This window comes from Phodopus roborovskii, unplaced genomic scaffold (genome assembly GCF_943737965.1).
Source record: "Phodopus roborovskii unplaced genomic scaffold, PHOROB, whole genome shotgun sequence".
Lineage (NCBI taxonomy): Eukaryota > Metazoa > Chordata > Mammalia > Rodentia > Cricetidae > Phodopus > Phodopus roborovskii.
Genome location: NW_026126514.1, coordinates 23,119,149 through 23,145,490, shown reverse-complemented (window position 1 = coordinate 23,145,490; position 26,342 = coordinate 23,119,149). Strand labels below are relative to the sequence as shown.

The 26,342-nt window shown below is 43.4% G+C and overlaps 2 protein-coding genes across 2 annotated transcripts in view; one reads left to right on the top strand and one right to left on the bottom strand.

The window, feature by feature from the left end:
- Nucleotides 1-6,497: 6,497 nt before the first annotated feature.
- Nucleotides 6,498-9,222, top strand: Gphb5 (glycoprotein hormone subunit beta 5). Its single transcript, XM_051196086.1, has 2 exons — nucleotides 6,498-6,701; nucleotides 9,034-9,222. Exons 1-2 carry the CDS (start codon nucleotides 6,498-6,500, stop codon nucleotides 9,220-9,222), a joined length of 393 nt encoding a protein of 130 aa, XP_051052043.1.
- A 12,956-nt stretch (nucleotides 9,223-22,178) lies between these two features.
- Rhoj (ras homolog family member J) overlaps nucleotides 22,179-26,342 on the bottom strand; it is a 76,428-nt gene continuing 72,264 nt past the window's right edge. The window contains exon 5 of the mRNA XM_051196002.1: nucleotides 22,179-23,782. Within this exon, the coding sequence (XP_051051959.1) occupies nucleotides 23,636-23,782 (147 nt within the window). The 3' untranslated portion in view covers nucleotides 22,179-23,635. The remainder of the gene's footprint in view (nucleotides 23,783-26,342) is intronic.

The following is a 26,342-nucleotide window of genomic DNA, read 5'->3' as shown; positions in this document are numbered from 1 at the left end:
TAGGATTTATGCTTTGGGTTTCCATGCTGGGGGCATTATTTAACACTTCCCTAGGCCCCTCTTCCTTCTTCCTTCCTTGTTCTCTCTGTCCTCACTTCTTCTTCTTCTTCTTCTTCTTCTTCTTCTTCTTCTTCTTCTCCTTCTCCTTCTCCTTCTCCTTCTCCTTCTCCTCCTCCTCCTCCTCCTCCTTCTCCTTCTCCTCCTCCTCCTCCTTCTCCTTCTCCTTCTTCTCCTCTTCCTTCTTCTTCAGAATGATACCATTTATAAAGCAAGAAAGTCATTATACATTATACTTTAAATCCATCATCTCACAGATGACATCACAGAGGTCCCATGAAGGGTTGGGGGCATCTAAAAGTATGTGTTTATTATCTTGTGTGTATGGGTGTTTTGCCTGCATATATGTTTGTGTAGCATGTCTATACCTGGTGCTCAGGGAGGTGAGAAGAGGGCGCTGGATCATCTGGACCTGGAGTTACAGGTGGTTGTGAGCCACCATGTGAGTGCTGGAAACCAAATCTAGGTTTGCTGCGAGAGTAGCAAGTGCTCTTAACCACTGAGCCAAGTCTCCAAGCCACTTGCTTGTTTGCTTTTTCAACATCATATATCTGGTTCTTTCTATGAACTAGGCAATACAATGAATTTAGCAAACGAGCCAGATGAGGCTCTTGTTGTAAGTAAATAAAAAGTAAATAGGCAAACATACAAACAAAGAAGGCAGTTGTGTTGGAGGTAGGTGCCTGTCTTGAGTATATGATTGCCTTGGGAACAAGCTGGACAGAGGGCTCTTAACTCCAACTTCCTCTTTATGTTTTGAAGGTGTTGGCTTAAAGAACTTGTTGCTTCAGCCACTCTCAGGCATCTTCTTCCAAGCCATGAGGAGCACATGGAATTCTGGGGTCTTGACAGAGATGGATCTGAAGCTACCCATATCTGGTTCTGGAGACAGAAAGCCAACAAAGAGATAAAGCCAGAAGAGTCCATCATCCTAAAGGTTAAAGTCTGCTTGAGCTGTGCAGTTCCCCATGTCCTTTGATTTGCATTTCCCTGATTACCAAGGAGGTGAGGCATCTCCACATACACTCCTGACTCTTTGGGCTTCCTGACCTTCAAGTTTTTCTTTTCTGTTACTTCCTCTTCATTTTGTACAGGAAGAGCCAGGCATGGATCTGCACCTCCACAGCACAATGCGGCAGGCATTGGTGTAAAGCCTGGGGAGATCCACGGGTACTCTGTGAGAAGCCAAGATGCTGTGGCACGTTAGAGACCCAGTGAGATTACCGTGCTACAAAATGCCATCAAGACACTGCTCAAAATCAGGGTGCTGAGAACTCCAGCGAGTCAGATGACCACCCCCACTTCTTTTTAAAAAGTTAATTAAAAAACTTTAGAGCGTTTCATACACGATTACTGTATTTACAACATCTCATCCCCCCTTTTGCCTCTCAAGTTCTCTCATGTTTCCCTCCCTCAAATTTATGGTCTCTTCCTCTTTAATTATTTATCATTTTACACACACACACACACACACACACACACACACCCTATGAGTCCCTTTAATGTTACTCTGATGCACATGTTTAGGGCTGACCGCCTGAGACTAGATAATTTATCAGGGAGCTCATCCCTGGAGAACACTGATTTTTTTTTTTCCCTCTCTCTCTCAGCAGCCATTAGTTTTCTGTAGCTGTTCTTCTAGGGGCGGGGTTTTGTGAGATTTTTACCCCCCATTCGTGCTGGCCTGTCACCTGGTGTTGTCATTATGCAGATCTTGTTTAGACAGACATATTGTTGAGATATCATGGGTCTGGCTTCCCTGTCGGGTGTAGATGACATTATCTTGCAGCAGGTATCCTGGTCCTCTGTCTCTTACACACTTTCTGCCTCTCCATGATTTTCCCTGAGCCTTAGGTTTAGGGGTTATATTGTCGGTGTACCAGCTGGGATAGGGCACTCCACAGTCACTTAATCCCTGCATTTTGACTAGTCGTGGACCTCTGTAGAAGCTTATTTGATGAGAGCTACACTTGTGGGTATAAGGAAAAGTAATTAGGATATAGTTAAAAAATTATGTTGGTTTAAGAAAACAGTACTAGTAGCTAGCTTCTCCCTTAGTTAGGCTCCCTGATCTCCTCAACCATGGGTAGTTGGCTAGGTTTACAGTCCCAGGTATGAATTTCTTCCTGTGGTGGTTTGACAGAAAATGGCCCCCATTGGCAGTGGCAGTGTTAGAGGAGATATGACCTTACTGGGGACAGTGTGGCCTTGTTGGAGGAAGTGTGTCACTGTGGTGGTGGGCGTTGAGGTCTCTTTGGCTCAAGCTACAGTTACTGTGACACTTACAGTTGCTTTGGCTGCTTGCAGATCAAGATGTAGAACTCTCAGTTCCTTCTCCAGCACACGTCTGCTTGCATGTCTCCATGGCCACCTGCCATAATGGACTAAACCTCTCAACTATAAGCCACCCCAATGAAATGTTCTCCTTTATAAGAGTTGCTATGGTCATGGTGTCTCTTCTCAGCAAGAGAAACCCAAAGACACCTCCTATTCAGAAGGTCATAAATCTAATAAGGTCAAAGCGCATTATTGAACCTTTAGGGATATCTTGCTGGTCTATCACTGTTTTGGTTTGTAGGCTCTAAATTTGGGTAGGACTACTGACTTTTTTATTCATCTGAAGCTTTCATTATACCTTCTGATGCTATGAGATATGCTATAGCTTCTTTATGCATTCTTCATTTGACTAGCATGTGGGCTGCTCTCACACCTTGACTGTTATAAACAGTGCCATACTAAGCAGAGCTCTGTGTTGTATGATGACTTTGAGTGTCAAGAGTGGTGTGGTTGGATCCCATGGTAGCTCTGTCCTTTAAGGAATCTTTGTACTGATCTCCATAGCGACTGAACTAATTCATATTCTCAACACTTTTTTTTTCCTCCACTTGTTCATTAACATTTACTGTTTTTTGTTCTCCTGGTGACTGCCATGCTGACTATGTAAGAGAATTTCAGCGTAGTTTGATTTGAATTGCCCAGTGGATAAAGATACTGAGGATTGTTTTCATGTATTTATCGGCCATTTGTACTTCTGTGAATTATCTATTCAGATCATTGACCCATTTATTAATTAGATAATGTATCCTTTTGTTTTTGAGTTCTTTATATATTCTGTATGCTAGTCCTCTGTCAGGTAGATGCTGGTTAAGATTTTTCTCCATTCTGTAGGCTGTCCATTCATTCTGCTAAGAATTTTCTTGGCTGTGAAAAAAGAAAGCTTTTGATCTTTTACAGTTCCTGTTATTGTTCTTGCCTTTATTTCTTGAGCTCTGTGAGTCCTCTTAGAAAATCACCCATGCCAACATCTTGACATGTTTCTCCTTGTTTTTGTATTATAAAATTTTCTGGCCTTACATTAACACTTGAATCCATTTTGAATTGATTTCCCCCCCCCCTACGGGGTGAGAGATAGAGATCTAGTCTCAGTGTTCCACATGTGGGTATCAAACTTTGCCATCAGTGTTTGTTAATGGGCTGTCTTTTTTCCACCTTATGTTTTTGGCACCTTGATTGACAACTGGCTGAAGAAAGGTGGGTTTATTTCTACATCTTCTGTTCCATTGGCCCATGTGTTTGCTTTTTTTGCTTATAATAGGCTGATTAAAAAAAAAAACTATGACTGTCTATACCTTTGTCATATCTTCAGTATTTCTCATTTTGCTCAGGACTGTTCTGGATGCTTCCAAAGGCCCCAGGTCAAACCACCATAGTTGGATTAACTTTCTATTCTCTTATTAATCTTAACCATGGGGGATAAAATTTCAACATGTGAACCCATGTGGGGCGCATATTTAAAACTATTCAAATCATAGCCCCCTCATCTCCTGTCTATCTCATAGCCTTTAAATAACATGAACATTGTAACTCATTCTCCAAGGTGCCAGTGAATCTATGTTAAGATGAAAATAGAGCCAAGTTAGGGAATATGCTGGGGGCCTGTGCTTGAAAACATAACCCACATCTTTGTGTGCTGCCTCATGAGAGTGACTTCAGTGGTGGAACCTCAATGTAGATGGAAGGCAAGACAGTAGAGGCACAGATAATCCAAAAGACCCAGGGCTCATACTCACTTTGCACTCACATACCCAACCTCTGACTCTGTCTGTGCGGAGACATGTGGCACAGCAGAGTTCTAAAGGTGGCAGCCAACAATCATCCCTGTTTTCTGCTTCCTATCCTTGGACTGCTTGTAGTTACATGGCATCCCAGGCAGCCACTTCTGTTGGCCACACTTATTTAGAGGGTCTAGAGAAACCTGCTTGCCACTCCCTGTCTTGATAAAGGGTGTAGAAGTAGGCAATTAAAAAGTGACAGAACCTCCATTTCTTTCAATGCAAAAGGAGAAAATGAGAACTCTTTACAGTATTGCTGAAGAGCTGCAGACAATGCATGCTATTATCCAGCCGTTCCGGGGTGGGGGTACATTAATGGGTTCTCTGATTGTAGTTTCGCGTTCTGGAAGAGCAAACCTTTAACAAAGGCTATATTTGTTGTTGTTTTTTTTAATCTTTCTGTGCAGAAAATGCTTTGATTTCTATATTTTGTGTTGCCAGCCATCTAATATGCATCTTAAATGTCTCTGGGTGTGTTGTGATCTGCTGTGAAATTTAAACTCCTGGGTCACAGATGTCTGCTTCATTTACATTTCAGAATATCCAGAAAAGGACCACGAACAAGTAGCTTCCTAATCCATTTGCACGCTACCATTGTAGAGTGGAATAAGAACCATGTGCTCTGATTATAAGAAGGACTGTGCTGCTGCAAACCCAGAAATCCAGGATGTTTTCACTAGACCATCATTGACTATTCTTCTTTGCAGTACACACAGATAACTATTTGTTTATTTTAATTTTAAAATCATACATACTAGATCACTTTTTAAAATAAAAATCTGACCCCTGTTACAAAAAAATAATCCTCCAAAACATTTTGAAAAAAGAAAAAAGTCTTTTATTCCCATGTATGAAGCTAATCAATTCCAGTATGTCTATATTCTGTCTGCGTGATTCATTAAATGACAGATTACTAGTTAAATGCTCTCTAAGACTTTCCAGTTTTCTTTCCTTCTGTCCGAAGGGATGCCATGTTGTTTCCAAGTGAGAATTATTGTCTTGCTGTTTTTCAACATTGTATGCAAGGAAAGGACTTGCCAGAAGTTGCTAGTGGCTTACTGTCTCAAAGGCAAGCCATGGTTACAAAGAAGGAAACTTTGATCCGTCTTGTCCCATTACACTTGTTCTCTCAGAACCAGGTGAACCACCTCTGGCTGTCTCCTCAGGATTATGTCACCCACCAAAGCAACTTTCTGTTTCATTCAGTGATGTCAAGAAACAAAACACCACCCTTGAAGTGAATCAGTTTTGGAAAATAGAGACTGGCTTTATATTCCATGTGCTTTGATGTGCTTAGTTGTTCCTGTAAGAATCTGCCTCTCTTTTGCTGTGATTGACAAGACCTTTCCTATATATCTGAGTAATCAGGCAGCCTGATAACAGAGGAGAGAGACACTTACCCAGAGCAAACTTCTCCCACTTGCTGCAACTTTTGAAAGAAGAGTTGATTCCAGCAAGGTCAGGTAAGTACCTCTCCGTCTCTTACTCCTTCCCCTCAGGGAAAGCCCACAGAGTCCACCGGCAAGACCTGTGAGAGGAGCTTTAGAAATAATCCTCCTGAGTGGCACTGACCTGGGGGGGAATTCTAGAAATGTGATGCCCAGGTGTGTTCTGTTCAGTGGGCAAACCATGAAGGGCCCATTCTGTGCTACTAAAGCACCTGGAAGAACCCAGAACCAGAGAGGACAGGCTCCATAGCAGATTGTGACTGGTTTTCCATCATTTGCTTCTAAACTGAGTCCCATTAGGGCCTTTGCACAGCAGAAGCATAGAGCAGATGTGATCTGTGATGAGTATAACATTTTATGAGTGCCTACCTTGCCAGGTACCGGGTTTTTATATCTTCTGCATGGTAGGTTGGGTTAGTAATAGCACACCAGGATATGCCATTAATGATAGTCACCTTCCTCCCCCATTCATTTCCCATCCATGACAATAAACATAAAAATGTGTGCAAAGCTTCTAACATGACACATACATACATACCCTATACCTGGATAAAAAAGAAGTTATGTGTATTCATGTATAATACACTGCATTTCTTTCAGGGTTACTCTTGGTTTTCATTGGGATAAATTTCTTTTACGAACAAATCAGCTCCAGGAGTTGGAGATCACCAAGGAAAAGTGTGAGACTGTGTTTTGAGGATAGGGTATCTAGAGAAACCTACTATTTACTGGACCTAGTTAGGGAGTTGTAGTTGGACAAGTCCTTGGCTCAATTTTTCCCCTGTAATGCTAAGAGCAAGGTCTCTTTGAGAGTGTGCTGCACCATGTGAGCCACTGGGAATGTTCAACTTTGTTTCCTTTCTCTCTCCTTGGGAATAGCATGAAGCTGCCATACCTTGTCCTCGGTGCCATGACCCTTCTCCTTCTGGGTGGCTATGACTCTGTCCTCAGCACCTCCAGTGGGAACCTGCACACTTTTGTGGGCTGTGCTGTGAGGGAGTTCACTTTCTTGGCCAAGAAGCCAGGCTGCAGAGGACTTCGGATCACCACCGATGCCTGTTGGGGCCGTTGTGAGACCTGGGAGGTAAGGAGCCTACAGGCTTGGATGGCAGTGTCCTCAGGGCCAGCTCCTTGAGTTCAAGGGTTCACCGTTTTGTGACTGAGGGGAAGCTGGCATGTCTTCCCTGTCCTCTGGACTTTACAAACAAACCCAATCACACGTGTTTGGCTCTTCCAAATGGTCTGAAATCCATGATGGTGCTCCTTTCCAAAGTGCTGGTGAAGTTGGCCCTGTCACTTCCACACTTCTGCTTGCTTAGGAGCCATCTCTAGGGGGTCACATGCGACTGCTTCCCCATTGTAAAGCTCACAGGGAGGGAGGGAAGGGGGAGTGACTGCAAAGTCAGAGTCGGTGCAAAGTTGGAAATAAATTATTGGTCCAAACCTGTGACCATAGCTCCTTCCAGTATTTTCTCAGGTGTGAGTTACCAAAAAGAACCCAGAAGCTGTAGGCCTTATGCCAGGCTCTGCCATAGCCCTTTCCCCTCACTTCCGTGACAGATCCATTCAATCCATTTATACTCAGTTATGTCTGGCCTTTCACTGAGAATCGGATTCAAGATGCCAGGTTTAGCAAAACCAAAGCCAAATAGCAACTCCTCCAGTAAGCAAAACAAACAAAGACACCACCAACCCTTTCCACCTCAAACCACACCATCCGAAGTCAAATTTAAAAGTAATTAGGGAACTCGGGTAATTTGAATTTCAGATCACTAACACTTTGTTATTATTATCATTACTATTATTTTTGGTGTAAGTCTGCCCCAAATATTGCATGGGACAGATTTTCAAAATTAAAAAAGAATTTGAAATGCGAAGTTAACTGATACCGATTTTCCTGGAATCCAGTAAAGGGCACAGCATAGAGAGGAACTGAGCTGCTCCTCTACCTGGTCCTTAGAAGAAAAGGTCACTATTTCTGTAACATTGAGGCAAGGACTGCATCTTGAGCTGGCCTGCCTGTCATTTACAGGTGTATGTAAATATATACCTATGCATGTATGTACTTATGCATGTATACATGTATACAGCATCATCTATCCTGTTTCTGTGTATCTGTATGTGTATATACCTGTGTATGTGTGCATATATATACATATATGTATGTATGTACCTGTGTATGGATGCATGCATTATCTGTCTAATCAGACCGTTACTATATTCATTATTACATCCTTATAATTGCACTAGTAAGAGCCATTGATTACATGAATTGAATTCTGACCTTTAGTTAGGGCTTATGAATTGTACACATCACCTCATCTAGCTCCTATCAGGTTGGTATTTTGCTTCATAGGCAGGAAATCAGGACTTGGAAGAGTTAAGAGCTTTTCCCTAGGTCTCCAGTCATGGTAAAGCAGGCATGCACAGCAGGGCTGACTGATGACTGAGGCTTTGGGTTCACACTACTCATCTCTTTACTTTCTCTATAGCATTAACTGTGAATCCAAGGTCTAGAAAAGGTGAAGGGAGGGCATGAGCAAACCCTCCAGTCCATCAGAACGGAGTACTCAGAAGCTTCCTGGCTCTGCTGTCTTGTTGATTCAGTAACAAGTAGTTCTTGTGAACCTCCTGGGTACCAGGCTCCCTGGGTACTGGAACACAGTGGCTGGCCTAACGGAGCCTGCTCTGTAGATGAGAACGATGCCACACAAAAGTAAGACACAAAAGATGGCATGTGGAATAGACAAACACAACACAACAACCCTGAAACCAAAAACTAACAGAAAGGGGGGAGGGAGTTGAGGTGGGTTGAAGTAATTGAAACATTTGAACAAAGTCCTTAGTTTGTGAAGGGGAGAGATGTGTGTGTGTGTGTGTGTGTGTGTGTGTGTGTGTGTGTGTGTGTGTGTGTTCTCAGCAGAGGGACCAGCAGATGCAAAGACCCTCAGTTCCAGCTGATCTGAAGGAGGATGGAGACCACTGTGACTGGAGAGCAGATGGGCAAGGTCAGGACTGTAGCCCACATCAGCAGTAACATACTGGCAGAAAATGAGAAGAATCCTAATGTTTGACATTTTAAGCCTGAGCGAGATGGGAAATTACTGGGGCTTTGAACAGAGGTGGGCCATGAATGACTTATATTTTAAAAGGCTCACTCGTGTTGTAAACAGACTGTAGGGGAAAATGGTGGGAGAGGGGAGCCCAGTTATTTGTTGGTTAAATATTTACCAAGTGCTTCCTGTGTTTCATGGACTTTCATGGAAGCTCACGGTAGTGAGCATACTTCCTGCTTCCAGTTTATTCGTGGTAGGAGGAGGCAGAGCATAAGTAAACAACTACTGATGGATGGCATCAAAACAGGAAGCAGGCTGCCACATTCTAATGGGTTTCCTCTTTTCTACCTGTGGGGACAGAAACCCATCCTGGAGCCTCCTTACATTGAAGCCCATCACCGAGTCTGTACCTACAACGAGACCAAACAGGTGACGGTCAAGCTGCCTAACTGTGCTCCTGGAGTTGACCCCTTCTATACCTACCCGATGGCTGTCCGGTGTGATTGTGGGGCGTGTTCCACTGCTACCACCGAGTGTGAGACCATCTGAAGCCAGCATAGTCTTCAGAACACAGCTGGTGGCCCGAGCCTCACAGACCTGCTTACCCCGCCAATGTATCTGCTCTGTCCTTTGCATTTAAGTATGGTTCAACTTGGGCAAGCCTGTTACCTCCTGTTTCAGGTCTTCCTCTACCCTGTTTAGTTAGGACATGCAGGAGTAGCACACTCACGCTAAAATTATCAAACAATATCGACCCTTCCCCAGGATAATGTCTTTGGTTCATGTGTCTGTAAATTAGGTTTTTTTTTTTTTTTTTTGGTTTTGTTTTGTTTTTTTTTTGCTTGACTTTTGGAACATGATTTGTACATTACAGCCCTCCCCTAGTTTTGATGGACATGGTGGCATTTATTTGAAGGAATTGGATATCATTAAATGACAGAAAGCCTTTAAGTTCCCACATTCTGCCACTGAACTCCAACTGGATTTATGATTAAAGGGCAAAGCACGATCAAAACCAGTGTGCTTTCTTCCTTGCTCAAAAGGAAACCCAAGTTCGAGTGTTCTTAGAGAGAATGCTCCTTTTCCCTTTCAACTGGGCAATTACCTAGATAAGAGGCAAAGATAGTCCGGACTGCTACAGGAAAGGTGGTCAGGAGTGGGTACTCCTCTCCCAAGCAAACATCCCTCTATTCCCTTAAGATCATTATTGAAGAGTGCACTTGCCAATTAAAAAAACAAGACAACACTCACAAAATGCAATTAGAAACTCTCATTTAGGTTTAAAAGCACCAGAGTTTAAATCCACAGCTTGAGTGTTCTCCCACAGCCACAGTGAAGTGACCAGCGACAAATGCCCCTGCCTACTTAGTATATTTTAATCTAAACAGCAATTTATGAGCCCTAGAACCCTGAGTGTCTGTGGAGATGAGATGACTGCTTGCTCAGAGGAGAAGAGGCTGTGAATGGCTGGCTCGTGCTTTTTCTAAAAATCTCATGACAGCTGATTCTTGGACCTTCGTTTTAAACTCGAATTTTATGCAGATGTTTTTAGTTTTGACACTTGGTGGTTTGAGCTAACTTTGTTCTTTTTTAGAATATGCCGGGAGCATCTCCACTGATGTCAACAAAGTGTGCTCCCTGTCATCTGACATCATGCAAACTTTTAGAAAAGTCTTAGCTTTTATTTTACTTGGTATAGCAATAAAGGTACTTGGAACTTTGAGGTTCTTTTGACTGAAGCATTCATTTGGGGTTTCATGTTTAGTAAGGGACACAGATGTCTTGTGGTGACATGAGTCCCTGAGGTCCTGTTATCTGTAGTCCCTGTCGTGTCCAAGCTGGGAGCCCTGAGTGCACCCTTGAAGGAGAAATTACCAAATCCCTGAAAATCTACAGAGCAAAGGTTGAGACTTGTGATCCTGCGATGCTTGGGAAAAAGGATCTGAGCAGAAGCCACCCAGCCTATAGCAGAAGAAGTGTTGGTAGGAGAGGCAGTCACTCCATAGAAAGCCATTGGGTGGCTGTGGTCTCTGCTGGGAATGGGTGCTGCTGGGAATGGCTCCTTCCATTTCAAGGAGCCTTCCTCTGGGTTTTCTGGGGCAATCCTCTGGCCAGAGTTTCAGGAAAGATGGGCACAGTATTGGTAAAAATTCTGGCAGAAAATAATTTGATGAGAGTTAGAGAAACCAACAAGGAGAGGTGACACACTTGTGCTTTGGAAGTAGTGAGCGACCTTAGGGCGCTGTGATGAGAAAGGGACTATCAAATACCAAGGCAAACACAGGTGAGGAGCCAGTGTCTGGCAGGAGCTGGCAGGAGCTGTGGTTGTTAGCAGGATGCCCCAGCTGTTTGTCAAACTGAGGCTTGGGGGTGGGTGGGGGTATCTCAACCTACTTGCTTTCCATACCTTTGAATCAAATGGGAATTATATTGGAGGGCAGAGACTGAGAGACCCATTGGTTTGGTCCTTCATAAGTTCTCCTTTTTCTAGAAGGCAGGTTGAGGGAGGGTAAGGAATGGATCTAAGGGTAATGGGAAAGGTCACATGACTTCTGTCTTAGTTTTTTTTTTTTTTTTTTTTTAATTGCTGTGAAAAGACACCATGACCATGGCAACTCTTTTATTTATTTATTTACTTTTCTTATTTTACATATTGATCCCAGTTTCCTCTCCCGCCCTCCCTCTCTCCCACCCTCCCATGCCCCCCAACCACCCTCCTATCCCACCCCACCCCCTCTCCACAGGTAGGGTGATGCCTTCCAGGAGGGATCATCAAAATCTGTGAAGTCATTTGGAGTAGATCATGGCAACTCTTATAAAGAAAGCACTTAATTGTGATGGCTAGCTTACTGTTTCAGAGGTTCAGTCTGTTATCATGGTGGTGTGCAGGAGCATGGTGGTGTGCAGGCAGATGTGGTGCTGGCTACATCTTGGCTTGCAAGCAACAGGAAGTCGGCTGAGACACTGGGCAGTATCCTGAGCAGAAGAAACCTCAAAGCCCACCCCCACAGTGACACACTTCTTCCAACAAGGCCATGCCCACTCCAGAAAAGCCACACCTCCTAATAGTGCCACTCCCTACAGATCATGGCACAGGGAAGATCTACAGTGGCACTGTCTTATTGTACCTGTCTTCTCAACTAGTGTTCACCACAATTCCTCTCGTTTAACATTCCTGCCTCTGCCTCCTAAGTGTTGGGGTTTAGTCATGTGCCATTACACCCATTTTTTTTTTTTTTTGTGGTGTTGGAGGGACTTGTGCCAACTAGGCAAGTACTTTGCTAAGTGAGCTGCCACCCAGTCCCTACAAGCCCATATATTCCAGACGATAATTATGGGAAAGACTTGCTTTCTGGTGGGGAGGAATGCAGGTTTCTACTGAGGGAGCTACTGGATAATGCAAACCAGAGGAATGGGTAGAAGGTTCTCGGCAGTGGATGTGGAGTGGGAAGAGGATGTGCAAATGTAAGAACAATAAGCATTTGTCCTGGTGTGCTGTTGGGAAGGCCCCTGCAAGCTTAGGGGAAATTGTGGCTTCTATCAAGGAAGAGGAGAGACTTTAACTACAGTGGCAGAGTACCAAGGATCCAAAGATAAGCATAGGATGGGGTTATTCCTTCCATAGGACCAGAGGACCCACCAGCTGTCTGTGTTCACCCCAGAGCTTCAGAAGACACCTTTATCCAAGAAACAAGGGCTGCCTCAGTGAAGGGCATGCCTACCACAGAAGAGTTCCACTCTGACTGTCCTCTGTAGGCCAGGGGATGCTGCCATGGAACTGGGTTTCAAAGTGTCAGCAGAGGGGGCAGGGCTTTGCAGAGACCAGAGGGTGACATAGCAATGAGGCAAGGGGGACATTACTGCCGTGGCAGATGGCAGAGTTACAACGCTGACTAGAGGCCTATGACCTGCAGGGTATGTGCCACTGCCTAGTAGGCAGTGAAGTTGCTGGTCCACAGGATTAAAAACTGCAATAAATATATATCATGGTCAGGAAATTTACTAAGGAAAAAGGGGAAAATATCTGTCAGGATTTATAATAGTGAGGGACCCAAATCTTTTCTTTTTAACTTTTTCTCTTTCCCTCTCTCTCCATTGTACAGCCTTCTTTTCCATAAATATTTAAAAGCTCTAATTTTGTGAAAAGCACTATTTTGGAAATAAAAATGCAAATATTGTTATCATTTATAGAACTCCCACATTTATGAATTCTCCTTTATGTACACGGAGGCCAGAGGTCAGCCTCTGACATCATTTCTCAGGAGCTATCTACCTTGCTTTGTGAGAGGTCTCTCTCTGAACCTGCAGCTCACTTGTTAGGCTAGGCTGGCTGGCCAGCGGGATCCAGGGATTCTCTTGTTTCTTGTCTCTCCAGAGCTGGGGATACAAACATGTGCTACCAAGCCCAGTTTGTTTGCTGGTGTTTGTGTGTTCTGAGGGTTGAACTCAGGTCTTCATGCTGGCATGGCAAAACGCCTGACTGAATTATCTTCCTGGTCTTACTTCTTTAGTCTGTGTTAACCACGCTACTAGCTATTGTTAGTATCATTTTACCATTTCTGTCTTATGGACGATAAAGCCGAAAAGCCAACACAGGCCCACTCACTTGTCTATGCTAACACAGCTAATAAGCTACACGTGCCTGGCGTGGTGGTTTGAATGGGTATGGCCCCCGTAGTTTCACATATTTGAACTTTTTGACCATAGGGAGTGGCGCTATTAGGAGGTGTGGCCTTTTGGAGTAGGCGTGGCCTTATCGGAGGAAGTGTGTCATTGTGGGGGCGGGCTTTGAGGTCTCCTATGCTCAAACTATGCTCAGTGTGATACACAGTCTCCTTCTGCTGCCTGCGGATCAAAATGTAGGACTCTCAGCTCCTTCTCCAGCACCATGTCTGCCTGCGTGCTGCCATGCTGCTCACCATGATGATAAAGGACTAAACCTCTGACTGTAAGCCAGCCCCAATGTTTTGCTTTATAAATGTTTTCCTTTATAGAAGTAGCCGTTGTCATGATGGCTGTTTCTTCACAGCAATGGAAACATTAACTAAGACACCTGGCTTCTCTGACTCAGATCAACCAGGTTCTACTGAGGCATGATGCTTTTTGAGAAAGTTTCTTCCCAGTCATTCCTGGTTGGTGCAGTCTGAGTTGATGGGTGTCAGACTGCTCATTAGCATTTTCTGTCTTTCCTGGAGTCTGGGTCACCCTGTGGAGATTGGAATATTCACCTGGTTTCCTTCCTGTATCACCTTAGGAAAGGGATGGTTTCTGTAGCACAGATCATATCTTATAAGAAAAGTGTCTGAGGGATGAAAGAAGCCATGCCACAGCAGATTAAAAGAAACTAGAGGTGAGGGTTATGGCTTTGCATTGGTTTCCTAGGTGATGTGAAAATGGATGCTGGGGATGGTGGTCCAGGACCCAAAATAGCTCTTGATAAATGGTTGCTCAGCAATTCTTTATTCAGAAATACATTTATTTTGTAGTTAGTGAAAGGTAGGGGGAGTTCTTTTCTATAGAGCAGTTTTGATTGGGGAACGTAAATCCTCTCCTGTCCCTTCCTGGATCTCTCTTTGTGAGATAGACTCTCAAGGCGCCCAGGATGGCCTCCCTGTGTAGGCATGATGACCTCAAACTCCTGGTCCTCCTGTCTCTACTTCCTGAGCACCATCCTGGGTTCATATGAAGATGTAAACCTTCACAGCCCATTTCATTTCTGGCTTCGTTACGCTTACTGGTTGAAGCAGTAATTCATGTTTCCCCTCTTGCATAAGACATTAGGAAAGTACTAAGTCCTTCTGTGATGGCCCAATCAATTAATCAGATTATGTTTTAAACCAATGAAATCATTTTATAGACAATGAACTAAGTATCCAGTTGAAAAATAATGCATATTGGTAAAAATAAATTGTATTTCATAAAGTTTTCCATGAGGCCTGCTTATCTTATTCATTCAAAATATGTTTATTTCAAAACTATGTGTCTACTGCAAGCAGTGGTGGCATATACCTGTTATCTCAGTACTCAGCAGACAGAGGCAGAAGGGTCAAGAGTTTGAAGCTGGCCTGGGCTATGTGGTGAGACCCTATTTTAAAAAATGAAGATAAACAGAGGAACAGAGTATCATTCTCCAATCTTTCTTGGTTTTCTACTTCATAATTTTAAGTAAACTACTAAAAATAACGTTTAAATCTATTCTTTAACAAATTCTCCAACTTAAAAAAAATCACATTACATTTATTTGTATGTGTGTGTGTGTGTGTGTGTGTGTGTGTGTGTACCAGTGCTGTGGAGTGTGTATGGTCAGAGGACAATCCAAGGGTGTTAGTTCCCTCTTTCTACTTTGTGGGTCCTAGGGATTGAATTCAGGTCATCAGGTTATGTGGCAAGCACCCCTACCTGCTGAACCACCTCCCTGACCCTGGTGAGATTTTGATGGGTGATGTCCTTCTGTATATATGTTTCTCTTATTGGTTGATGAATAAAACACTGATTGGCCAGTTAGGAAGATAGGCGGGAGTAGGAGACGAGGAGAATTCTTGGAAAGGTAGGCAGAGGGAGACTACGAGAGAGAGAGAGAGAGAGAGAGAGAGAGAGAGAGAGAGAGAGAGAGAGAGGGGGGAGAGAGAGAGAGAGAGAGAGAGAGAGAGAGAGAGAGAGAGAGAGAGTTGCCATGCTGCCGAAGGAATAACACCATGCAGGGGCATTAACTGGGTAAGCCACAGCCTCGAGACAATACATAGATGAATAGAAATGGGTTAATAATTAAGACAGAGATAGCCCTAGCCATTGGCCAAACAGCTTTGTAATTAATATAGCATCCTGTGTGTTTATTTGGGGCTCAAGGGCCTTGGGACCAGGCTGGGACAGAACCTCCAGCAACAAGATTTTCTCCTAATGGAACATCTATTGGAGCACAAGTCTCCTCCTTATTTATGTGACAGCTCTTCAGGCATTTCTGCTACAACCATCTCCCTTTGGATTTACAGATGGAATAAACTGGAATGGTGTGTTGGGCAGCCAGGAGGGACCCATGTCTGGTTGCTGTGACCCTGAAGGTCCACAAGGGGTGCGAAAGCTCTTTGGGCAGGTGACTCTAACAGAGTTAGGGAAGGAATGAGAGAATGAGAGTGCCTCAGTGCTCAGTACTCAGTACAGAGCACAGCTGTAATTAGCAATGTAAGGCAGACGCGTCTCCATCAGGAAGGATGTCGAGGGGTTAGTGTAGCCATCTTTCCTTTACATGAGAGGTAAAGCAAGCCTCGTTGCAACTTGTTGGCTTTGTTCTTGACCCTACGTTCCTTCAGCATGGAGGAGAACTGGGCATGAAGTCCCACCTCACACCAAGAAGATATTAGCAATTGATAGCTGTCGAGAGAGGGAATGTTGGTTTTCTTCCAAGGCGTGACACTGAGTTTGTCAATCACACTCCAGGACAGGCCTTAGACATGCTCAGGAGTAGCTGGTCAACACTAACAACACTAATGTACTTTTTTTTTTTTCTTTTTTAGAAAGAGAACATGGAGTTGGATGGGAAGCGAGGTGGGATCAAATATACTGCATGGAATTTATCAAAGAATAAATCATATCATTATTTAAAAGAGGAAAGCATGCAAGGCCTTCCCCAGAAATCCCCTAACCACGCAGATAAATGATAGACAATCCCTGGAAGACACCAAAACCATCTTGATTTATCAGGAATATTGATATTGCAGAGATGAATGTGAACATTGCTTTCTAGTGATGTTGAAGGTAGGGTCACAACCAGGGAAGAAAAAGTCACAAATGCAAATTACTACCATGTGAGAGACCCTCATCTCTGAAAACCAATTGTGCATGCAGAATAAAGTATATTGGCAGCCTGGCAGTGGTGGCACACACCTTTAATCCCAGCATTTGGGAGGGAGAACACTTGTGAGTTCAAGGCCAGCCTAATTTACAAAAATTCCAGAACAGCCAGGACTGTAACACAGAGAAACCCTGCCTCAAAAACAAACAAACAAACAACCAAAAAATATATTGCCATGCTCCAAAGTAATTATCTTTAGGAAATCCACTTGTAGGAGCAAGCACTTGATCAGGGTTTGGCCCTGTTTGTAGACATGTTCTTCCCACCGAAAGTGTGTGCTCTTTAGCTTTGCTGTCCATTGAATGGAGAGATGAGCCATCAAGTTAGGTGACCCAAGCTTCCAGGCTGTTCCATTTCCAGTTGGAATATGCTTATCACAATTAAAATATGTGGTGCTGGTTTAGGGGGTGGGGGCCTTGAAACATCTGGCATTTAAAAACACTTTGGAAATGTTTCAGGAAGAGTTTTGCTTAGCTTTTGGAGCCTGCTTCAGCAAGCTCAAGAAACTATCATGGAACTTCTCCCCAAGGACAAATTAACTGCTCTAAATGAGAAACCAAGTCCAATAGAAGTGGCCTGCAAGCTTCAGTACTACAAGACTGGAGCCAAGTCCAGAGCAGAGCCAAAAGGACTAATGTTCCGTGAATGTGCTCAGTTCTGAGGGTGTAAGCTTCGAACATGGGGAGGAGAAGTAAGTAGGCTTAGACCAGGGGGTTTGGCATTTGGTTATTTCCAAATTTAGATAGAACCATTTCTATCTAAATGAAGACAGGCTTGCAGAAATCCTGAACTGGGATTTTATTTTACTGTCCCAGGAAAGAGATGAGAACTCACTAAACAAGGGACCATGGAGATGGCTTAGTTGGTAAAGTGAGTACTGTGCAGGCACAAGGTAATGAGTTCAGATATCTAGCACCCATGTAAAAAGCCAGGAAACTGTGTCCCTGTAATGCCAGTGCTGGGGAACATACCCAGTCTGTTAGATTGGCCTATAAGCATCTATGTGGGGCATTCGCTTGATCAATGATTGATGTGGGAGGATCTAGCTCATTGTGGGTGGTGCCACTCCTGCGTAGGTAGTTCTGAGGGTGTATAAGAAAGCAGATTGAGCAAACCATGGCGAGCAAGCTGTAAGCAGCACCCTCCATGGCCTCTGCTCCAAGTTTCTGCTTGTTGTACCCCTGCCCTGGCTTCCCTTGATGACAGGCTGAAACCTGTAAGTCATGTAAGTCCTTCCCTCTCCCCAACTGCTTTTGGTCAGTGTTTTATCAAAGCAACAGAGAAGCAAAGTAGGGCACTTACAAATACCAGAATGACTTCCCGAACAGAATGTTTTAGAGTTTGCACATCTTTCAAGCCAGATGCTGCTTTTTCTGCTTGCTTCCAAATGTGCTGTTCTTTTCTTGCAGCTGGGTGGCATATGATGAAAAGGAAAGATGTTGACAACCCTCTTTTCAACGGTAAATGAACGATTTAAATATTGGCCTAAGGGATACCTTCACGACCATCTACACTATGGCTTCTTCATCATTCAGCTCTATGCTTGGATATAAAGACTGATAATGAACCTGGATATCTCACAGACTGTATGTCCTCATTTTTAATATACACCTGAATCACTTAGGGTCTTGTTAAAATGCAAGTTCTGATTCAGTTGGTCTCCGCTGGGCCCCAAGATGCTACAGTCCTGACTAGCTACCGATTGATGCTGATGCTGCCAATCCTTGGATCACATTTTGAGTAGTAAGGAGCTGGACAGTTTCCCACTGTAGAAAGACACCTTCAGAAGGCAGTTTGCATGAATGGCTGATGGAAATCTCTGATGACTCCACAAATAAGAGCACAAAAAGGGGGGGGGGAGATCATTTAATGACATGTCAAAAATGTGATACAGATAAACAGTGAGGTTAGAGTACATGAAATAATAATTCCATTTATTATGAAACAGGTACAGAGAATAGCCATTACATAGGAGACTATAGGACAGCAGCCTGCGAGCGAGTTGGCTAGAAGTCTCTTTACTGTACGCACCTTGTATGGGAGGAGAAGCTGTTGCAGTTGGGTAACGTCCCTATTTATATTATATATGCCTGCTGCTTACTCAGAACAAGGCAATTCTACTGAGTGATGAGAGTGTGAAATTCATTAACATTCTGGCCTGGGACTGACTCCTTGAGGAGAAAATAATCTGATTTCTCAATGAATGTATCAAAGATGACAGGGAAAGGTGATTTTTAGATGCATATCTATTAACCCCCGAGGATGCATCTATTGCTCTACTTATAAAGTGTTTCTGTTTTCCCTCCAAAGGTCTAACAAACTCCAAACACTGCCTTGTGGGGCCAGATCTGCTAGTTCAGGTTTCCTTTTTTTACAGTGCAGCAGATACCACATCGTCTGTGACACTGATTGGGTTCCGTTCAGCAAAGATACCTCACATGTTGAAACTTCGGGGTTCATTTCTAAAGACAACACACTGCTCTGGCTTTAGTGTAATGAAGTCTCTGGGCCATGCTTCTAAACACACACGCGCCAAAGCAACCCTTGTCTCTAACATTATAGCCCCTTAGGAGTAAAACACAGGTAGTAACCAAGATTCGTCATGCACCGTTTATTCTACTTTCTTGGAATGGAGCCTCAAGGCCAAGGGCTGCTGTTGAACTTACATCCCACCCTTTCACACACAAGCCAGACCCTGGCTCACTCCTCCCTGAGCCCCTGAGAGACAGGCTAAGACCCTGGTGGCTGAGCAGAGAGCTTGGTGTTCTGATTACTTTTCTGTTTATTACTAACCATGGAAGCACCATGAATTCTATTGTTTTAATCTTACATTTCTGCACTTACAGCGTTTGTGCATATTAATATAATCCTTGTATTTAGGGATAGCTTTGTGAATGTGAACCAATACCACCTGTATACCTGAGCACAAGTATTCTAGAGTTAGCCTTACCAAGGGTTAGCTCACAAGACTTTCAAGATTATTTATTTATGCCCGTTTCTTGGTGAGTTTTCCTTGACTTTCTGTTCTGCAGAACCAGAGGAAGTGGAAGGTTTCTACCATACCGTGCTGTCAAAACTGCAAAGAGCAGCTGTAGACCTCCACTTGGGGCAGACTTCCTTGCATTACCACAGGGTTTGCCATGGCTGCCTATGACATGCTCTTGACACTCCAGGTGCCGTCCTCTTGATGCTGGGCAGAAGTGAACTCCCCTGAGAGTGAGCAAGCCTGTGGTTTGCCCTGCATTTAGTTGTAACTTCCTTTCTGTTCTGTAAAGGTTTCTTTTCTTGAAGGGATTATCTTCCTTTGTAAGCAACTCAGTTTTCCTGATCTCTTTTCCTTTCTGTTTCTGCTATTCCAGAGAAGATACTGTTTCCGTAATACAAGTTCTTGGGAAACCTTCTCACTGAAGTTGGAGACTACCAAGAGGGTAGTCGGCCATCTGTAGCTCTGGTGTCTGAACAAGGATAGATTTCAAAACAACGTAGAACTTGTCAGACAATAATGTCAAGCATGACACCAAATATATCTTCAAAGCAAAAACCCAACTTCAAGTTTTCATCACATTGGTCTCAGGAGTGTTTGATCAGTGAATGTCACCTGGTTTCTGTGAATTCTTTCTGAGGCAGAGTGTTACTGTGTAGCCCAGGCTGGACTTGAATTCCTCCTGCCTCAGCTTTCGAGTGCTGGAATTATATGTGTGCACCACAATTCCTAGTTCTATTATACGTCATTTAAAGAGGCTTGCCTCAATTAGAGATGTCTCCTTCAAGATGCTGAATCCCCTAAGGTTGTTGTTCATAGGAACTTAGACCTCAAGTAACAACATTTTTGTTGGAGTCACATTCTGGGATTAGTATTTATTTATTTATTTATTTATTTATTTATTTATTTATGTGTTTATTTATTTTGAGACAGGGTCTTCCTATGTAGCTTGGCTGGATGGGAACTTGCCCTGTAGACCAGGCTGGCCTTAAACTGACTGAAATCCTTGTACCTCTGCCTCCTAAGTGCAGGAATCACAGATATGAGCTACCATGCCTAGCTTACATTTCTTTTTATTTCCTCCCCAAAATTGTAGGTGTAGTTGTGATTGTTTTCTTTCTGTTTCCTTGTTGAAGGTGCAATGAGAACTATGGATGGCTACATCCATTTGACAGTGCTTCTACAAACCAGAAGTCTCCCCAATAATTCTTCATATATTGTAATCATACATATTCTCCTCAAGTTCACAGGACCAAAACCCACTTCCTATTGGAAGTGCAAAGCACGGGTTTTGATTTTGCTCTTTTGTAATTCCTAGTTCAGGTTGTGGTAGGTAATTAATGACCTCCATAGCTGTTCTTAGAACATAACATTTCTTGGAAGAAGTCAGCCCAGATTTCTTACTATGGACTTGGCTTTGACTTGTGCTCTTGCTTAAGCTGTCTGTCAACTCTATTGAACAATCAACCATCGAATCCGGGGAAAAAAAAATCTGTCAAACTAGCTACTTAATTACATGGCAGTTTTCTCTGGATTGCAGGCGTATTGGTGAGAAGATCACATTCTCATCACTTTACCATACCTTACCAGTGTGGTGATTTACTACTTTGTCTCTAGGAGCTTAACTACATGAAATCAAGCATTTACAATGTGGCTGAAAGCTGCAAGAGAAACAAACGTGACTCTACTGATCTGCAAGCAGAACTCCAACTTGATCTGGGTGATAACAAGTAAACTATAGTGCAGGGCTGCCGGAGCTGGGTGGGAAGCAGATGCTAGGATTTGCCTCAGCTCTGCAGAGTATCACTCTCAGTTGGTCCCAGCCAAGCATCTCACCTGGATATTGAGGGAATGTGTTACAGGTTCTGAAGTTTTTTTTCTATCCTCACATGTCAGTTGCCATGTGTTGGTTTTGGACTATTAGAAAATCTTTCTTTTGATTTCCATGACTCTTTTTGTTTCTAATTCTCAGGACAGTTGTTACTCAACCTTGGGGCAGCAGACATTTTTTTTGTGAAACAAATTAGATCCTGCAATAGAAATCTCATTGGTCCATTATGAAGGCGAAGGCTTGGAGAGTGATTTGCACATATTTGGGAACTTCTCCCTGGTAGAGCCAACACATTACTTTCAGTTTTTCCTCCACAACAAGTGAGGAACAGACCCCTAGCAAGATGTAACTATGCCATACTGTAGCAAAATTGACTCACAGCACTAATGACATTACAGGTCTATACACCCTTCACTGAGCTGAAGGTAAATGGTAGCCTCCACAGCATTATGGCGAATGCCTATTTGATTTCTGTGTACGAAAGCAAATAGTTCTTGTTTCTCTAGATGGCAAGCTTTGGCTTACAGAACTCCTGTTCCCTTTTAGGTGGTGTGTGTGTGTGTATGCATGCATGTATGTATGTTATACATGTATGTGTGTGTTGCAAAAAATTCATTGCCATCATATGGGAGAGAAGCAGAGCAGTACTGACGTGCAGAGGAAGCAAAAATACATTTTAGAAATTCTAAACAACAAACAATGAAAATCCCCAAAGACTGAAGGGTGTTATGGAAGATCTTAAGAAGAACTATATCATACAATTGTTTTCTGTGGTTCCTCTATGAGCAGAAAAGACTAGAAAGATTGGAATGTTTTCCCCAACAAATGGAGCTTCAATCTAGAAAAGTGAAATAATTTTTTTTATTGCTAATATATGATTTGCTGATGCAATAAAGAAAAAAAAAGATAAATCAGCTTCCCTGGGTAATTCCAGGACATGTGTAAGCAAATAAGATTAATCGGTTCCAATCACAGCCCCTATAAAACACAGAGTCCCTGGCTGGTTGGAATTGTCAAGTGGAAAGGTTCAGGATTTTTCACAGGGAGCTCTTCCTGCTCAGGGCCAAACTTCCCATTGGGTGCAGTGCCTCAGCCTGGAATGGGATTTACTTAACTCCATCCTCCAAAGACATTTGGGAAAAGGAGTTAAGGAAAGAGGGAGGGAGGCAATGATTTTCATATTGGCCACAACTGGAAACCATCCTGAATTGAAGCTTAATACCGAGCAAGCACTTTCAGCTGAAGTGAGTAGAAAAGTTAAGGCACGCTGACCCTAAGGATTCTGGGAACACTTATTTTTCATGTCTGGTGTTCAGAAAGACCTCCTCCTTTCTTTTAAGGTCTTTTGTGAGTGGGGAACACAGGGATTGGGGCACAGGAGAGAGTGTGACTGGATGACTGGAGGGAAGTCACAGGCCTCCTGTGAGGGGTGGGGCAGGCCCACTCTGCTGGATCAGGAAGGCAGTTTTTGCCTTAACCTTGTCCTGACTAATTCAGATGAAAAGCAGAGATCTCTTTGTTTCTTCAAAGACAGTCCATTTTCCGTTTGAATGACAGTAGAAGTTTGCAAGAGCAGGCCCCCTAGCACCTGAAGCATTTGGAGGATGAATCTTTGGCAAAATTGGGGACGCTGTAATAATTCACAGGATGTTTTCTTTCAAAAAGGCTAAAAAATATAGGTCTGTATGCTTATGAAAGTTGTAGATTTTTTTTTGTAATTAGGCATTCAGAGGTACATATCGGCTCTAAGAATATTGGCAAAGAGCCACTGTCAATAGGAGTGAGCATAATCCAGCTTGTCTTTTAACTATTTTGATATGGATTTGTGAGGCTCAAGTGATTGAACATCAGGACACTGCAATAGAAACCAATTTTAAGACACTTGGCTGACACAACTTTCTCCAGAAAAATGTTGGTATTGTACTCCCAAGTTTGGCAAAGAAGTAAGGCCACCAGGGCAGGACAGAGTGCTTGTTTTTCCTGCCATGACTTCCTGTCCATTCCCATCCATGGAAGGGGAGGTGTGAAATACAGGATGATCATGACTTGCTTCCAACACCTCTCCAGCACACTGTCTGAACGTTGTTCAGCATCCTCCATGCGCAGTGTGGATGCTCTGGCCTGGGGATGTGGCAGTGGCTGGCAGATGCTGAGCTGGAAAGCTGGCAGGGCACAGGGACAGGCCTCAGGATGCAGGAGTTCCTTTCTGGTCATGCCCTCCCTTTTGGCTGGAGTAGGGTCACAGAAACTGGCTGCTTTTCATATCCTTGGATGGCAGGGAGACGGGTCTCAGGCACCTTCAGATGATTGCACAGCAGCCGTGGCACTCTGAGCAGCCTTTCTTTTTTTTCTTGGGGTGGAAAATAGTGAGGATGGCTTCATCAAAAACCGCTTTGAGCCCCTTCTGAGTCAGAGCAGAACATTCCAAGTAGCACTGTGCGCCGATCTTAAACACAAAGAAAGAGTCATGAGTGTTAGCCCTCTGCCTTGCCAGGTCTCCAGGTCAGCCTGGTCCAGTGTCCTTTTGTTGTATATGGGGTGTAGCTGTGACAGTGGAATGAAGACATGTCCCTGGGCCTACAGAGCACGCCAGAGGTGTGGCCAGCATCATAGATTATTCTTGATTGCTATGTGTCTCTTGGCAATGAAATACCTGTTTGCTATTATTACTCAATATCAATATTTTTTGGAAAACAAGTTTTCAGTTGAAACACTAAAACATGAAGACATAAAAATCATAGAAGACATTTGATGAGACACCTTTCTTCACTGTACAGTCTTTATGTTTAAGTGGTATGTATCTTGTACTAGGTTAGTGGTTTATTTTGAATAGCAATTATTAAAAATAAATAACAACAACAATAATAGTAATAATATGTGTATAGGCATTTTGCCTGCATGTTATGGCTGTGCACATACAGTGCCAATGGGGGCCTGAAGAGGGCACCAGATCCTCTGGAACTAGAGCTACAGATAGTTGCTGGTGCTGGAAATTGAACCCAGGTCCTCTGGAAGAGCAGCCAGTGCTGTTAACTGCTGAGCCAACCTTCCAGCCCCTTGAAGATTAAAAAGGAGTTATTTCATACTATGGGATATTTGAGAACCATAAAATCCTCATGAGAAACACAGAAATCCAGGCCAGAAACTGTTGGTTCTCATTAAGAAAATCACTGGCCAGGAAGGGTGTGTCTGGCTGTCAGCTTTGATGACGGAGGCCTGGGTGTTCACATCTCATAAGCTCACATGAGCCAAGTATGTGCTGAGGGCCTCTGAATATTAAGAACATCTGGAGAAAAACCTTTGTGTGTGTGTGTGTGTGTGTGTGTGTGTGTGTGTGTGTGTGTGTGGTTTTCCATTAGGGAACTAACTTTGAAAGAAGCAGAGCGGCTGCAGAAGAGGTTTGCTGGACATTGAACTTGGGGACTATGGCAGACGAACTGGAGAAACAGGGTAGCCAAAGCACTATTGTATTACAGCCGGGAGTTTGTAGAGATGTGCATGTGGCTTCACAGGGACCAGGAGGAGGGGGCTGTAATTGTGTCCCCACAAAATGGGTGAACTCCTCGACTTCCACAAGGCCACTCTGGGTCATGGCTGTTCACTTTCCTATTTTTCTAGAGAGCTGGAGGCGGAGAGTTTTAGTTAATGTACACACTTGTGGGTCAGTCGGGACACAGATGTTGGATGCATTTGCCTTTTGCCTGTCACCAGGAAGTTTGCATAATGTGGAGTGAAGAAAAACTCGAGGTTTATCTTAGGCAGGAATGGATGCAGCCCGAGCAAGGCAAAATAACCACTCAACAAGAAAGAGAACTATATAAAAATCTCTGTCTCTTGAAGTGTGTGTGAGTGTGTGTGTGTGTCTGGGTATGTGTCTGTGCGTATGTCTGTGTGTGTATGTATCTGTGTGACTATGTGTGTGTGTGTATCTGTGTGTTGTGATGGAAAAATTAATAACTAAAAGGTATAAAATTAGGGCTTATGGCAAGAAGGGAAAACTAGAGAGAACAAGAATTTCTGCCAGTAGATAACTCCTAACTACAGAGTAAAGAGCTCACATGCTGTTCTCAGGAGATAAAGAAGAAAGCCAGAGCCCACCACCAGCATCCTCCCTGCCCCATTATCTCGAGAACAAGGCCACTGAGCCTGCTGACCTTGTAAAGAAACTTTGTACTCTATGAAATGTCTGTAACCTTGGAAACTTTGTGAACTGAGACTAGCGGTCTCCTCTCCCTTTCTCCTTTTAAAAACACTTCGCAACTGTCAGTAGGCTCCTTACTCTTCCGATAGAGTGAGGTCCCAGCCGGTTTGGTTCTTAGCAATAAAAACCTTTTGCTTTTGCAGTCAGGAGTCACTTCCTTGAAGGTTGAGGAAACCCGGTAGGCACAACATGTGTGTATCTCTGTATGTGTATGTATCTCTCTCTGTGTGTGTGTATGTGTATCTGTTTATCTCTCTCTGTGTATCTGTGTGTGTGTGTATGTGTGTGTGTGTATCTGTGTGTGTGTATGTATGTATGTGTGTGTATGTGGATCTGTGTGTGTGTATGTGTGTGTGTGTATGTGTATCTGTGTGTTTGTATGTGTGTGTGTATGTATGTGTGTGCATCTGTGTGTGTATGTGTATCTGTGTGTGTATGTATGTGTGTGTATGTGTGTATGTATGTGTGTGTGTATGTGTATCTGTGTGTGTATATGTATGTATGTGTGTATGTGTATCTGTGTGTGTATATATATGTGTGTGTGTATCTGTGTGTGTATGTATGTATGTGTGTGTATCTGTGTGTGTGTATATATATGTGTGTGTATGTGTATCTGTGTGTATGTATGTGTGTGTGTATGTGTGTATATATGTATGTGTGTGTATCTCTGTGTGTGTGTGTGTGTGTGTGTGTGTATGTATGTATGTGTGTTTATGTATGCCTGTGTGAGAAGGATACCACTTGTCTTGCTCTATCACTCTCTGTAATGTTCCCTCAAGACAGGGTCTCTCACTCAACCTGGACC